Source organism: Trachurus trachurus, assembly GCF_905171665.1.
Source record: "Trachurus trachurus genome assembly, chromosome: 15".
Lineage (NCBI taxonomy): Eukaryota > Metazoa > Chordata > Actinopteri > Carangiformes > Carangidae > Trachurus > Trachurus trachurus.
Genome location: NC_139906.1, coordinates 16,228,081 through 16,244,601, shown reverse-complemented (window position 1 = coordinate 16,244,601; position 16,521 = coordinate 16,228,081). Strand labels below are relative to the sequence as shown.

Genomic DNA, 16,521 nt, shown 5'->3' with positions numbered 1-16,521 from the left:
TGTGTACGTGTTTGACAGCTCACAATAAAACTATACAATACACCAAACGTGCTCACAAAAGGTTATTTACCTGAGTATGTGTCTTGTTTTGTTTTGTCTCGCTCCTCACTTTGTCCTGACAAAACTTCTTCCACCGCCATCTTGGCTCGATTAGTTTCCCCTGCTCTCTCTCTCTATCTCTGGATCGTCTAGCACGCCTGCGCAAAAACCTGTTTACAAAACGCCTGAGTAAAGCGGAACAGCTCCTAGTTTCATTGATTCTGGTGAGTGCGCCTTTATTACTTAACTATTACAGTAACTTTCAAACATAGGGGCACCTTATAAACAGGTTCACCTGCTTCAGCGGGCCGTGTTAGCTCCAAGCTCAGGCTTCACTGATAGCCGACGTAGCCGCTAATATATCGACCGTTTGCCATCATGTTGTTATGGCAGCAACTTGGTCCGACACTGAGCCCATGATGCTTTTTATTATGTAACAAACCAGCACCAGCACAAGGCCGCAAATCCTAACACGTCCTAGTGCCATTCGTTTCAAGTGCTGTCTTCTGTAGGACCAGAAGTGAATGACATTGACTGTGAGTGCAAAGTATCAAGGTCATCATCTTATCTGACCTCAAGCGGGCTGGGGCTGGTGCATTTGTTTTTACCACCTCCTCTATTCATGTGGGGGCAAATAACAGGTAGCGACACAAGATTAACATGAAAAAATTAAAATAATCTCACAACCAACTCTACATATGTGTTATGTGGAGTGGATAACACTATTACAAACAATTAGCCTACCTTAAAAACAACAACAAAACTATAAACCATTAACAAAATCATCAGAAGTAGGCTATACCGTAGTTCATAATTCAGATTGTTGTGTTCACGTATGGTTGCAGGTAGGATGCTCCATTAATAGCAGGAATAATAATTATGCACAAAATAAATAGTTTATCTCTAAGTTACTTCATTCAAAGTTTATTGAAAGTGCTGACAGTTGACAGTCTGTCAAGTTGTTTGTAAGTGACCTCACACAGTTTGCAGTTGTTTCATCTATGCTAAGCAACTGTAGGCAATGTTTTTTTATTTAACATCTTAATCCTCAGTGGTGATTACTAAAACTAGCTATTGAATTAATCAAGTGGTGTAAAAACAACCATTGGAGTATGAAAATACATTAAAATGGAAATGGAAAATTCTCCATTCAAAATGTTACATCTGATGGAAGCAGGTAGCCTACTCTAAAAAGAAATATTCAAGGAAAGTACGTTTAAAACTACATGATCATCCCTCCTGGCATCGTAGACATCAATACACCACATCTTTTGTTAAAAGATCTTTAATTAGATGTGATATGTCAAATGTGGTGCAACAATACATCATGTTTGGTTGGACCAGTGTTGTAAGCTCTCAACTTTCACCGCCTGCTATCATGCTGATGTGTCTAGACACTTCCTTGTGTCGCAGGCGTGGTGGTGTCTTGCTGTTGGCAGCAGTTGTTGTCGGACCTCAAATGCATGTAGATGACTTTTGAGCTGAGTCTCAGGAGGAAACTTACTTCTTCTTCACCCTTTGGAAACAGACACAAGTCAGTATATTACTTCTTTTTTTTACTTTCTCGGACAGAAGTTAGATTTGATCCTTTTAACTTAAACTCAGTTTTTCTATTGTCTCTGCAAATCTGGTTATTTTATATTTGCTGTGCATGCATTTTTTTTGCATATTGTAACATTTGTGTTTTATGTGTATTTTGTGTGTTTACCACAAACAGCGGCGGTTTAGGATTTAAGAATAGAAAGTCTAATTTGCAAGTCAAGAACTGTCATACCCCAGGGAGATGATTAAGATAAGAGCTGTTTTATATTCCTTCCACTTTCAATGTGCTGCAGGGTGAATAATAAATTCCTGTACTAAGTATAAATAAAACTGTCTGACTGGTATAATGACAGGTATAATCTCTCAGTAGGGCAGTGTTCACATTGAAATAAGACACCAAAACATCTCAGTTATCTGTGAATTCAAAGGTTCATGAATTCAGAGGTGGCATGTTGTGTTTTTAAACTTGTCTATAGCAGCACGACTGGTGTGACATTCACAGAAAGGACTTGTGTTTCTTTCTTTCAGTGAAGTCTTGAAGGTCTGTGTAGTCAGAGGGGTCCAGATGCTGGCTCTGTCCAGATGTTCCCCAGCTTTGAGGACTCTTTCCCTGCGCTGCTCTCTGGGGAGCGCTACCCTGAGCAGCGAGTCCTCCACCACAGCCAGTGCTCAGTTTCTAAGAACCCAGACTGCTCTGTTTCACCAGAGCAAAGCCAAAGCCAGTCCTGATCCAAACAAACCGGCTTCAGGCAAGGACTTATTTGAGTGCCCGCACAGTTAGCTGCTCGCCTTCACAACCCTAACTCCAAGCTTGTTGTAGAAACAGAGTTAGTCGTGTTTCCCTGCTTTCCGTTCCCTTTGTGCTGAGTTGACTCAAGACTGTCATGGCACTGAAAAACTGAAAATAGACACAGTAAATGAGTCATTTAATGATTTTATACTTGAAGCATTGCGAAACATTGCAATAAGAGTTCTGAACGAAGTTTGTGATTTTAAGTCACTCATGGCAGAATTTCAGGTGCTTAATAGGCAGATTTAAAAAAAGCAAATGCAGGAAATCTTTTTTTGGAGGAAGTGCTGCACAAAAAGACATTTTAAAAGATGAACAAATTGCAGCCTCAAGTAAAAAACCGGCAGATAATTGATGGAAAGAAAACCTTTTCGTCAAAAGAAAAACAAATCTCAGATTGACTCACTGAGAATCATAGCAAGTTTAGAGAAGAGAGAGTATGTCATACTGATAAAAAGCACCACAGTGATAGATTTATATAAAACATTGTTCAAACACAAACTTTCTTAGTCAGGGCTTGTTGCTGGCTCAGCCTCAGGCAGATTTGAGGTCTCTGTGTGCTATGATGACTAAGAGAGAAACTGCTCTGCAAATATCAATTAGTGTGCAGCACGAGCTGCAATAGGCAACATGAAAGAAAACTGTGAATGTGAAGTTTTATTGCACGTTTTTCACACTGGTAAACACATTTCTTTGCTCATTTTCTGCCTGTTTGTTTCAGTGTTGTCCTCTGGGTCTGGGCTGGAGGGGGAGCTGCTAGGGATGGGGATGTGGTCTCTGGGTCTCGGTGCTGTCGGAGCCGCACTCGCCGGCATCTTCCTGGCCAACACCGATCTGTGTCTGTCTAAAGCTGACAATGCGCAGCTGGAGCACCTTGAAGAAGCTGAACTGCGCTCCACCATAGATGGTAGGCTGGCTCTCTGAATAAGCCTGTTTTTCTTAACACCAGCAGTCGTTAAACCCATTAGGATGAGAATTAACGTTACATCAGCAGCAATAGGCCATTAGCAGTTTTCTTTACCGATGCATGCTGGCATGCATTGTACATGTAGTGAATGAGGTTTTGTGTAGCGTTTAAGGCAAAGCTGCTTTCTCCAATCTGCTGGTATTACAGATTAGATCATAGCTCAAGGTCGAGTTATAGCGATATCTAACATATCTATGTGCCACGTGACCATGAGGTTTTTAAGTTGTTTTTCTCTATTTGAAGGTCACATCTTTTATCTTCTACTCTCTGGCTCCAATGAATTCTTCCAGCAGTGAAACATAGAAAGGAGTTGAGATTTTGAAGTAGAACATGTCAGATTGTTGTAGAAACCGTCTCTTCCTGTTTTGTCTGCAGATGATAAGGTCGTCAGAGCGAAGAGCCTGTGGGAGAGGAACGGGGCCGTGGTCATGGCCGTACGGCGACCTGGATGATTTTTGTGCAGAGAGGTAATAGAAAATGTTTCAGAAGATGAGAAGGGAGAACATTTAGCTGGTCTTTCAGTTTATGTGAGTTTAATCTCTCTCTCTCTCTCTGTAGGAGGCCTCTGAGCTGTCCTCTCTGAAGCCTCAGCTGGAAGAGCTCGGGGTCCCTCTGGTTGCCGTGGTGAAGGAGAATGTCGGCACAGAGATCCAGGACTTCAGACCGCACTTCGCTGGGGACATCTACATAGATGAACAGGTTGGCTGTGTTTGATAGCAGCAGATACTCAAGAGCTTTTATAAGTGAAGTGCTCACCCTCACGTCAGTCACTACACAACCTTGTAGCTGAAACACTCTCACTCTGGAAAGTTTTAGTTGTTTGTTTTGTCCGTCCAGATTGAACTGTAAAACCAAGTCCAAAAATCAATCATTTTCTTATTCTTTTGCTGTCTATTGCTGCTTTTGCTGCAAAGAGAAGAGGCATAAAATCATTAAATGTCAGAAAATAGTAATCCATTACTGCATGTTACATTTGTTTTGGTCTGGTTGACTAAAACTAAACTGTGTGATTGTAGAGATACTTCTACGGTCCATCGCAGAGGAAGATGGGGGGTTTAGGTTTCATTCGCCTCGGAGTTTGGCAGAACTTCATACGGGCTTGGAGGTCCGGTTACCAGGGCAACATGAACGGCGAGGGCTTCATCCTGGGAGGGGTGTTTGTCATCGGACCAGGAGACCAGGTAAGCGTAGACTCAGACACTGTGACAGAAATAAAGATTTGGCTCAACAGAGCTTTACCAAACAGGTGTGTGTGCTATTTTTTTTTTTACGACGTGTTGTGTTTTGCAGGGGATTCTCCTGGAACACCGTGAGAAGGAGTTTGGCGACAAGGTCGACACTGCAGATGTTTTAGAGGCTGTCAAGAGAATTGCTCCAGTAAAATAAAGTGCACTGTATTTAGACCATAGCAAGAATTAAGAAATGATAAGAATTTAAAATTTGGCACGCTGGGCTGTAATCAAGATACGTCCAACACTGAAATACTGACATTATAAGGACATTTTTGTTTGCGTTGTTTAATATCACATTTTAGTTTTGTTGCATGTTAATTTACAGTAGGTTAGAAAATGAAGCTGTGAAATGCAGGACAGAGATAATAATAATATTACAGCATTTGTTTCATTGAGTGTTCCTCTTTACCTCTGAAGACACCCTTGAAATTAGTTTCTTTTGAGACGGGTAATAAAAACGGGTAGTAAGAGGCAGCATTTTCATTCAGGTACATCGGCCATTTAATTAAAGGTCACTTGAAATCTTCCTTCTAGATGTAATTCCATCTTAAAGCTGGATTTATCATTATAATAATTTTATTAACATGCATTTGTTGGTACATTTTTAATTATGCTCCTGTGTGTCATCTTTGTTTACATCAAGGCGGATAAATGAGCCTCCGACAGGGTAGACAAGTGTGTATGTGATCTGTGTGTGTGTGATAATGACAACCTGGCTCTAAACTCAGCAGCGAGAGGAGCAGGTTTGATGCTCAGACACACACCTGGTTCAGCTAACTGTCACCATGTTGAGGATTGTTTGTGGCGCCTTAAGCAGGTTTTTTTTGTGTGTTCGAAACAGAGAGATATTATTTGTACCTGTACATGTGAATACCAGCTGCAGAAACTGAAAATAATAAATCAGAAAGAAGCTTATCACCACATCCTCACCGTGCGTCCGTTTTTATTTTGAATCTTGACCATAATAGCACAATTTATAGATGTTAGAGGTTGATTCTTAGTAAGAGCTAAGGTTATGTGAATGTGTCATACGTCCACCATGACAACCAATGTACTCCTGTTCTATCTCATTGTGTCCTCCATTCATAGAACATACTGTATTACTATTGGGTATTGTCCTTTAAGGACAGTATTTCATATTATATCAGAAAGTAGATGTAGCAGTAGTAGTTCCCTTTTCAGATGACATTTACACTCAAAATGGGTTTAGATCAATAAGAAATCTAAGATTATGCTGCTTGTAATAATGTAATTATTAAGGGTCAAACATTAGATATCAGACTTACTGTGCACAGGCCGTATGTCACCTTGGTCAAATTTGTGTCTGATTTCCCTAAATGTATAAAATATAATGGAGGGGTGCAACAGTGCATTTATTTATTTACTCCAAACACAGACATACTCCAGTTTATTCAAATCAGTTGAACTAAACTAAAAAGTGTGTTTCCATTTCGTTTTCTGAACACACCTACTACAGCTTCAGGAATAACAGCCACATGCTAAGACTGAAGAATGAGGGAAAGTTCTCATGTTGTATGGGAAGCTGGAGATGGGTCCAAACATGTCAGCAAAACATGTATTTCATCATGTTTAAAATCACTAATCCTGTGAATTATTTTATCTTCCAAAAACATACCATGTAACCGTTCAGATGACATTCTCAGACTAAACTTGGATTATCTGATTGTTCTGTGTCTCTGTGGATGTTCAACAAACTCGTCATATCAGATAATTTCTGCTGTAATATTCACTTTTTTCCCCCTTGAGAGCAGGAAGGCGATGACTTTGTTTTGTTTGTTTGTTCTCACATTAAGCAGGCAGATTTAGACATTAATGTTACACATTTTATTCTATTGTTCTGAGTAAAATACATTTCACATCAAGGAAATATATTTAGTTTACACAATACAAAATGGAGGGAGAAAACATTGTACATGTTATGTGTGTAAGTCTGTATGTACATGTAACAACCAAAAACAATCATGAGTGTAACAGTAACAGAGATTGTCTTTACATTTGTGCCTTTGTGATTTTTTTTTTCATGGCATGCACAATTAAAATTTTAATTAGTGAAGTTTACAATAACATTATTGTAATGTCAATAAAATTGATGCAAAACCTATGACTGTTAACTAAGATGCCAATTGGGCTTCATTTATATCTTTAATCTTGTCAACGTTTTGTCTCTGCTTTAGGGTGTTAAAACATTTGGTGTTGCACTTACAAGGATGAGGATCACTTATGTTTTTGCATGACAAAGCCAACGCAAAAAAAGGAAAAGGTCCATCTGATAAAGCTGAAATGAACACTTAAAAAGCTATATAAATAGCCGTCACATCTTTGGCTAGATCTGTGGGTGAGACATCCTATGGTGGTGTGGTACAGTCACAAGCTGAGATACGTGTTTACAGAGGTGTTTGAATGCTCACTCAAACCGTCCGATTTTGTTCTTGACATTTCGCCGCCATAATACAAAAACAAAGAAAAACAAAAAGGAAAAAAACAGCAGAAATGGAGCCACTTGGTTATGAGCAATGAAATCTGCCAGATAATGAATGAATTACGAATTAGCAATAATGTGATTCATTCAATGTTACCCAGCTCAACAAACAAATACAATCTTCAGTATACATTTTAAAAAGCTCGTTTTAAATAGCAACACAAATCCAACTAGCTCCCTACAGCAGCACAGCAAAGGTTATATAGTGCAGTTTTACCCTCAGCAGAAAACACCCCTAACACAACAACAACAACCAGCAGCACTGAAGCAGGAAAAAAGTGTGCATGAATTACGTAGTCACTGTATATAACCAATGTTGGAATACAGCAGTGATGCTAACTCTGAAACACTGTCCTGCAGTGCATGTGGTCATGTCTCCGTGTTATGAGAGCAGGAACAGGCGGCGGCCACGGTCTGTTCACAGGGACGATACAGAGAGTTTGACTGTTGCTCCAAGGGTTAAAAGTTACATGAGCACACATGAGAACAAGAAAGATGATAGTGAGTAAAAGAGCAGCTGAAACATGAGGTTCATACCAAAATGACACACGTCCATCATTTAAACATGAAACAGAGACATTCTCATCCAGAAGGTAGGACTCGTATCTAGACACAATTCAAAGATGGGAATTTCAGGTGATGAACAGTTTGAAACAAAACCACTAAATTTCAGGATCACACATGAGCACAATGATAAATGTATTTCTCTCTCTATGGAAGGTCCTTCATAATGATGCAGTAGTTGTGTAGTTTCTACAGTCCTGTAACACTCAATATGTTGAAATGAATAATTATACTACCTCAGATTACAGGTGACACAAATGGCAACCGATGCATCACAGAGATGAATCGATGTATGAGCGTACCCTGTACAATCTTACCTTTCTTTGTGCATGAAAAATTGATTCACACATCTGTGACTGTGTTGTGTGTATCAAGTCAAGTCTGGACTGGAGGAAACACTCATCTAATCCGAGAGCTCATTAGCCCTAAAGCGTGAGGAGTTCCCGCTCATTAACACTCCTTTGTATTCCTATAATATTGTTTTCTGGTGCATGTGTACGGCCATCTGGTGGACTCACCAACACAGAGGCACGCCTTCAAGTTACAACCTCTAAAATCTCTCATGCATATGTGCTTCATACATTGTATATCATATATATTTATATATACACATATACTTATAAATATATCCAAGAAAAATATATGTATTCTTACATCAAACAGCTCAGGGGGCGAGCTCAGCTGATACTTCCTGACTACAACATTGTCACAATCTAACCACAATGGTTGAGTTTTGAGAGCCAAGTCAACAATGTGAGTGAAATTGATCAAAGAAGCTCAAACTCAGCCCAACGAAACAACAAAGACTGTGCACAATTACCCGCAGCCCTGTCGTGCATACAAGTGTTTAGTATTCTGACTCTCACGCAACATTAGCTACTTTCATTTGGTGCAATGGGGCATCAGTGGCTCGAGTGCAAAAGACAGTTGTGCAGATGGCTAGCTATTCATTGCACATAGAAACGCTGCATCTCCAACTTCATTAGATTGCTGTGCTTGACAACTGAGCAGTTTTGACATCTTTCAACCTGCTCATGCAACAAGAGTGTGAACATTCAAATCAGCAAAACAGGTGTTACCAAGTTTTCACACAACAGAGTAATGTGGTCTGGTCATAGCGTTTCCTCTTAGCAACATCACGTACACACAAAACAGGACATTCGTCTCCACATAACACAAACACCAAACCACCAAAAACGCACCGTCACCGACAACAATCCAAGAACTACTCAATATGCTACTAAAGGATCGGCTGCGCTATTTCATAAAGCGATTTCAGATGATAAAAAAAGGCCTTGAAACACAGGCTGCCACTGCCATGGCAACAGTGCATATGTATGCTTGCTTACAAAGATCACACTCAGTGTTAACTAATGTACTCTGTGGCTGTGCTCTGAGCTTCTGCAGTATAATTCCTATTGTTTTGCCACATGTACCTAGCACCTCAATATCTGGGACAGGAAGAATATGAAGGAGTGTAAGTACACTTAAAGGGAGAGTTCAAAAGAGTTACGCAGCACTAAGCAACAAGCTGCACTATTCGAGGAGGCAGAGACCAACAAAAGAGGAACCAGCGGTTGGACCATTTAGAGCTAATTAACTGGTTTCTCCAGTTCAACTGAAAAAATGTCTGTAGTAGTTTTTACAACATGACGTCTCAAAACAGAATAACGTGACAAAGACTGGGAAAGATTGTGATACATTCAGAAGCGATACACAACTTATACAAGCATTTAAAAGTCATCGGAGAAATGAACCTGAATGCAACAAGAGAAATTAGTGAGTCAAACACAAGTCAGTAACTTCATGAATTGCCACCCTACAGGCAGCTCTGACCAGAGGAAGACAGAAAACACAACACAATAAAAAAAAAAAACATGGGAGTCATTTTTTTTCTTTTCTAAGGAGTGCCATCTATGTACACAGGGAAATAGATGATTTTCCGTCAGTGTTTTTTTTTCTTCCCTTCAGTTTTTCAAATAATCAACAGCCAACTCTGTTTACCTTGGAGCAGCCCTGTGCAGTCAAATAAAAACAAAACAAAAACAAATGCAGCGATACACAGCAAAAAACAAAACAACATAAATAAATTTTGTTTTGCCCTCCCACTTTTGCCCCCAGGACAACAGACATGTGTATGTATATGTGTGTGTGTGTGTGTGAGAGTGTCATATCTTGTGTGTGTGCATAGACATGTGTTGGCTGGTCCTACAGGCCCTTGTTGAAGTAAACAGTGGTGGTGTGAGGACTGGTCTGTCGTATCCTCTCCTGCAGATCTGCTTCCAGCCCACTCACGCTCATAGAGCTGCGAAGAGATGATTGACTGTGATTAATCTGCTGCTACAGCTTTATTAATGCTCACAGGTATTCTCACACTCCCAATGACAGTGATGGTAATTTGACTGTTGGTACCTTTTCTGTGGAAACAGTGCACAGCACAGAGGGGTCGCGAACACCAGGCTGCAAACAAGTGGCAGAGGGCAAAGTTTCAGACATTTTGTTTATGGTTTCTTTAGCTTGCAAGTCCGTACGAAACACACACACTGCCGGTGTCATGTACTCACCACAGACCGACAAGCCCAACCTGGACTGGAGCGTTCAGGAGTGGGAACCGCTACAGGGAGACAAAAAAGTCAGATAAGCTAGAAGTGCAGTGTAATCTAGCAAACAAATCACAAGTGTGACATGTTTGTCTGCGAGGATCGTCCACAGACATAAGCATGCAACGGCTGTGTAATGTGAGGAATGCGGCAGGACTCTTTTCAGCATCACAAAAGCACCAGCGCACCCAGTAAAATGCACTGAATGACCAAGCAAACGTCGGTATGGCCGCCGTGCTGGCAGTCTGCTTACCTTCATGAAAGCTCGCTTCTCCAGAGAGTTCATTATAACAGGCGGGATGGCTGTAACAAAAATAAAACACATGACATGAGGTTGCTGCTGCTTGACAATTAAAGAAAACAAAAATAAACTGCACACTTCAGCTGCAAGAAGTTCATTCATCTCCCATGAGCTGTTAAACATTTAAGGGTGAATCGGCTGATGATCGGTTTTGACAGTGATCTTGTTTGAACTGTGGATGATTGGTGGGATGAAAAAGCTGGATGAACATCGGTTTTGTGCTACGCTGTCACTGAGATGTTGTTTTAGATGATGCTCACTCTTTTTTTATCAAGGTGTCTAGTCTTGAAGAAAAATGATCTGCTTCTTTAGCTGATAAACACCCCACCACGTTCAAAGCAGCCGGTCGCTAACTACTGTATGTCTGTCTGCTGTGAGGTGCTGAGTGCATGGAGTATACAGTGGGATTTCGAAGCAGTTCCCCTGAAAAACATTTCCTGCTGTGGCAGTGAAAGTACCGAGTGTGACCCAGAACAGTAAAGCTGTGGGGCGGACAGCTAGACAATGAGCTGAGCCTCTCTGAAAGCTCCGTAAGGCCGAGGGGATCTGCAGATTGTTATCGTAGGAATATCGATTACAGCTGCTTTGGCAAACCAGTGGATATAATCTTGACATTACCCATTGCTGGCACTGCCATGCCGATCCTCGACACCACCACCTGCACAATGGCCTGCTTGGCAGCGTTGGCGGACTCTCCTAACCTGTTCCCGTTCTCATCCGTCACAGGGATACCGTATTTCAACTCCCTGCCAAAAGCAAAAAGAAAAGTCATGCAGAGCGGTTGTAGCAGCTGTTTCGAATTCCTACAAGCCCCCGAGTGAAGAATACTGGGGTCACTGGCTTTAACTTTAGGGATCTCACCTCTGTCTCATGAAGGGAATGTTGATGCAGTTGGCAGCAGCCACAGCAGCAAAGGGCACAAACCGGCTGGCGATTGGAGGAAGACGCTGCAAAGATGAGGTCGAATTAGAAACACACTTTGACAACTGGTGTAATTTCTTTGCGCAACGTTGCTTTGCAGATCAGTGTGTCGGTGTGCAAGTTACTACGTTTCACTTCATCTGCTAATTCACTTGAACCACAGGCATTACCGAAGCTAGAGACTTGAGTCCCAAGGCAGTGACTACAGCTCCAGTTGTAGCACTGACGTAGGCTGCACCGAGCTGGCTGTGAGGAGACAGATAGTAGCATCAGACACATATCACACTTTAATAACCCACTTCTTCTTTCAGCAATTTCACACTTCAGAAATAGCTGACTAATGCCACAGCGCGCGAGCGCTGCAGCTGACAGCCTGCCGTGTACACCAAAGAGATATTTCAGAGTTTGAGAGAGTTCATGCTATGTATGAATATGCAAAGGTAAATAAACAACAAGGCAGAGGAGGACACTAACATTTCCTGAATAACATGCTAAATCTCTGAAAATGCATGTCCTGGAGGCAACCCTCCTGAATGCATGCAACTGATACATTTCTGCAGCACTAGTGCAGAGTGGAACGAGTGTGTGAATGACCTGCCATCAGCTGGGAGCACTGAACCTAAGGGTGCGTGGTGACATGAGGCTGAGCATGCTTAACAGTGGAACATAATACCGCTGCGAAAGAAGGGGAGAGGACAGCAGCTCCCACAGCCTCCTCACAGACACTAGTTTAGAGGGAGGACAGGAAAGATCTAGAGTGGAAGTGAGGTGAGAAGTCCTCCCTACTTCACAGTCATGGGGGCATCTCCACTGCGGTTGGTGTAGTTGACGACGGCGTTGAAGGACTGGTTGACCCACTGCCAGAACACCACTGCTGGAGTAGTCCTGCAAAGCAGAAAGAAAACAACAGCACATTTGAGGAAGTGAAGTTTCACAGAGTGCAAAGTCAACAATTTAAAAAAGAAAATACCCTTAAGATATTGTCAGACTTAGCAAGACGTCTTCCTGTGCAATGGAGCACTTTGTTTTCTGCTACTGTGAAATAACAATCATCTGGTTGGGTTACTGTATTAGTAGTAATAGTAATAATAATAATTGTATTCGTATCTCATTTATCTGATCAATCTGCCCTTTGTTGTGCTTTGACTAAAACACAGACACTAAACTCATAAATTACACAGGGTGTGTAATTGTTTAACATTTTAAGACAGGAGTACTAAGTTTTGTTGTATATGTATACACTACAGAAAACAATACTGGACATAGTTTTAAGTCTTATTGTCAAACCGGTGATTTAGATATAAAACCTCTTTCTGATGTTGTGTTTTTAAACACTCAATACAACCAGTTGAAGAGTAGCTTTTTTATTCTCCAGTGTCTAACCTTTCTTTGTTGTGTCAACTTTACTATCTAAAGCCACAATGCAGAGAAAAGACTTTAGCGCCCTCTAGTGATCATATGGCATCAATGATGACTAGTCCAACCACCAGCCAAAATAATGAATGAAATTATGGAAGCCTATTGAGTTATATTAATATTAAAACAGTAAATACGATACTGTTAAATAAATAAAACCATGAAATCCTGAAATAATGCAAAGTTTCAAAAATGGTGTAAAAAATGATATGTCATTCCCTTCTTTTCCATTAACTACCTGTAATTCAACACGTCTTTGTTAATTATGACAAACAGGGTAAAACTAATTAATCTCATTTGATTCTGAACAATTAAAAAAATCTATGACCAGATAATTTTCACTTTTTACTTCACAATTACATCAAAACTGTAATCAGTTTATTTTTTGTCAATAATCAATTTGTTGTTTCAGCACAACATTAGCTCATGGCTTCACTATCTTTTCAGCAGTCCACTGACTTATCAGTATGCAGTGCTGAGTGTTATATTTTTTTATTTTAAGAGGATTTTCACTCTGCTTAGGGATTAAAATCTCCATTTTTATGCATTACAGGATGCTGTATTAAGGTTTCATTGACAGCCGTTGCCATTGGAGGCCGGACTGAATCTATTCAGCATTTTCACATATTACATCTTGCTATATCTTGCTATGTCTATTGTAATGCATAAATCTTGTTCCTCTTTTTTTTGTGTGTGTTTCAAATACAGTGAACCATACGTTAAAACGTGCCGTACCTGTAGAAGGTGAGCATGCAGCCTGTGATGGACATGTTCATTGGCACCTGAGCAGACATCCGCCCAATCACAAACATCTTCTCGCCCGTATCAGGGTGGAAGGCGGAGTCGTAGACGTACTTGGCTCTCCAGAGCTCATCCTCTGTCAGGCCAGGCCTCACCACCCCAGCTCTGAAAAAGACCAAAACAGTGGAGTGGTTGAACCTTTGCTGTGTTGGTGCACTTCAAACAACCATAAAGAATAAAGAAAAAGCATCTAATTATCAGTCTCTGCAACTGACTCCAAGTCCAAACTCGAGCATCTACCTGTAGTCCTCCACGATGACTCGGGCCTCGTCCAGAGTCTCAGAGGACAGCAGGACGGTCCTGGGATCTGTGACCATGAAGAAGTGCTTGGCGCGCCCCATGAATGTGCCCTGGTCCCATCGTGCCTCCTTGATGTTTATGCTGAGGGACAGCTCTCCAGACATCCTGCTTTTCTTTGATCAATGACACAAATTTTTATTAGTTTTTTAATTACCTGGGAGTATTTCAGTGGAACAATTGATCCTCTATCCCTTTATTTCACAAATTAAAATTAAAAAAAAAGGTTATCTGGATCAACAAACAAATGGGTGCTTCAAGAGACTGGGCTTTGTTTGATACTAATGAGATATAATAACTGTATTTCAGCAAAGATACAAAAAGAATACCAAGAGCTGAGGTTCTTAAATGCAGAGCGTTGTAAATACTGGGAGTATAAAATTGAAAAAAAAAAAAAAAAATTAACAACTATCTGACCTCAAAACAAAACAAAAAAGGAAAAACAGTCCAAATCTCACTAGACATTTCATGGAATTGTTTTCAAGCGCAGCCCTTCAGGTGAAATTATTATAATTAAAAAACCCTGGCAGCACAGTTGAGCCCTCACCTCTGCTCCATTAATAGCACAGCTGCAGCACAGAGCTGCACTGAGGTAAAGCCCCCACCCCCACCCCCACCTCCACCTCATCACTACACAGCACACAACTCAGAACATTTACACTGAGGAAAAAAGAAACCAAACACACTAATCAGGTTTTCTTTGTATCAACATCTTTGCTTCTCAGTACTTTCAGAAAAATTAAGGACATGGGTGAGGTCAGGTGCTCTGACAAGTTGTTCTGTCTGTGTCAAATACCAAATTATTTTATTGTTGTCTTGTCAAATTGTTGTATCTGGGAGTATCTAGCAGCCAGGAGGCTAATCTCAGACTTCAGATGAGGCTGTGAGAATGAGATAAAAGACTGTACCGAGGAAACAATATGAAAATTAGTTGTGTTTGTAGTGGTGTTTTCAAAGTTAATGAGACATACCACTGCTTGGCACTTCGTAAAAAAAAAAAAATCATATGCATTATTTTCACTAATGGTTGATCTGCCAAGGAACACTGTCTCTACAAAATATAAAAACATAAAAAAAAACATAAAACATAAAAACTAAAGCCCAAGTTGTTTTTTTTAAACCAAGTAAGCTCTCACAACCCAAAGATATTCAGTTTACCATTGTGTGACAATTTAGAGCTGCAAAGATGATCAAGTAGACTGATCTGAAAGAATAATTTGTGACCTTTTTTTGTAATTCATATAGGCTACTGCTTATCCTGCACTAGGGTCATGGGTGAGCTGGAGCCAATCTCAGCTGACTTCGGGCAAGAGGAGACATTTTTTAAAATAATTGATTCATTGTTTCAGTCACTTTTCAAGGACAAACATTTTAGTGTTAAAAGTCTTTGAAATTTGGGAAATTTGTCCTTAAGACAGTTTGTTAAATATATAATTTTGATCTGACAGACAAACAACGGAAGCAATGTTGGGATGCCATCCTACATTTTACCACTGAGATTATTTAAGTAAATAATAGTCAATTATTTGAGAAATAGGCAGATTATTTTACAGGGGGAAATAATTTACAGCTGCACTCCCCAACTGAACTAGTATTTCAGTAGGTGCAGGTGAGACATGTGCATAGGTGTGTGCAAACACTGACTAAACCATTGCAGGAATGTGTGAGTTTATTTAAGCACCATTCCTACAGTGTGTGAAGACTATGGCCACCTCCCATCTACTGACTGACTGCAGATGGATGGAGAAAATGCTTGAGCACGGGCGAGGTAACAGCTGATACACTTCATGGCTTCAAGGACACACACACACACTTATAGTATAATGCTAAAACACAAGCAACTTCTGGCTGCTGTTCAACTATGAAAATTCAGATGTAGTTTCACTTCTATCTTGGAGTACAAAGGACTGACTCGTCAGCCATTCACATTACAACAACAACAAGCAGCTGATCAGCTAAATACCGTGACAGATGGGTTTGGGACAGTCACGACACGCCACCGGTTTCTGAGCAGGGGGATGGCTAACGAAACTAGCCATGAAATTATCACAGAATAAAGTACAGTGTCACTCAAACACGACATTAAAGTGTCGTTTAATTCAACCAACATCACATGTTTAGTTACGGGGGGTCAACAGATAGCTTTAAACGCCACCAAAACAAAACACTTCTTGGGTAAATAACGTGAAACCAGTCCGCTAGCCAGGTAGTTCACAAGCTAACTAACAGGCTAGCGCTGCAGCTACCGACGCAAGGGCGGACGTCGAAACGGAGCAGCGGTTTACTGAGCCTGGTTGTGATCCAAGTTAATTAAAGATGTGGATTTAGTCAGTGTTTCACTCACCTGCTTTGCTTTCTTAGTTTTCTTGTAAATGTATGACCTCTCAATATCACCGTGCCGCCGGGTGAAGGTATGTTGCCTTTTCGTATTCTTGAAAGTGTCGTAAAATACAGCTTCACGGCTGTAGAAAAAGTAAAAAAGTAAAAGTACACAGAAGACATGTCAGCCAAAAAGATGATTTTGCAGGATGAAGCAGAAGAAATAGATATA

General features: G+C 40.6%; 2 protein-coding genes across 7 annotated transcripts; one reads left to right on the top strand and one right to left on the bottom strand.

Annotated features, from left to right (window-relative positions):
* Window positions 1–165: 165 nt before the first annotated feature.
* LOC310997818 (peroxiredoxin-like 2A) lies at window positions 166–5,491 on the top strand. Of its 4 annotated transcripts, XM_083987622.1 has the most exons (8): window positions 192–263; window positions 1,453–1,573; window positions 2,110–2,330; window positions 3,093–3,278; window positions 3,714–3,805; window positions 3,897–4,037; window positions 4,355–4,519; window positions 4,629–5,491. In XM_083987622.1, the coding sequence occupies exons 2-8, from the start codon at window positions 1,509–1,511 to the stop codon at window positions 4,722–4,724; spliced, it is 966 nt and encodes a 321-aa protein (XP_083843748.1). In that variant the 5' UTR covers window positions 192–263; window positions 1,453–1,508; the 3' UTR covers window positions 4,725–5,491. The 4 variants fall into 4 exon arrangements, with proteins under 4 accessions (XP_083843749.1, XP_083843751.1, XP_083843748.1 ...); XM_083987623.1 differs by lacking the exon at window positions 1,453–1,573 and having other exon boundaries at window positions 166–263; XM_083987625.1 differs by lacking the exons at window positions 1,453–1,573; window positions 2,110–2,330 and having other exon boundaries at window positions 173–263.
* An 800-nt stretch (window positions 5,492–6,291) lies between these two features.
* sfxn3 (sideroflexin 3) lies at window positions 6,292–16,392 on the bottom strand. Of its 3 annotated transcripts, XM_083988323.1 has the most exons (11): window positions 16,315–16,392; window positions 13,914–14,086; window positions 13,608–13,778; window positions 12,243–12,341; window positions 11,627–11,702; window positions 11,397–11,482; window positions 11,154–11,281; window positions 10,488–10,537; window positions 10,199–10,248; window positions 10,047–10,094; window positions 6,292–9,939 (listed from the first exon to the last, which is right to left on the bottom strand). In XM_083988323.1, the coding sequence occupies exons 2-11, from the start codon at window positions 14,075–14,077 to the stop codon at window positions 9,843–9,845; spliced, it is 969 nt and encodes a 322-aa protein (XP_083844449.1). In that variant the 5' UTR covers window positions 14,078–14,086; window positions 16,315–16,392; the 3' UTR covers window positions 6,292–9,842. The 3 variants fall into 3 exon arrangements, 1 of the variants encoding a protein (XP_083844449.1); XR_014595990.1 differs by having other exon boundaries at window positions 9,849–9,939; window positions 10,199–10,537; XR_014595991.1 differs by having other exon boundaries at window positions 9,849–9,939; window positions 10,199–10,537; window positions 13,914–14,081; window positions 16,315–16,367.
* Window positions 16,393–16,521: the final 129 nt, after the last annotated feature.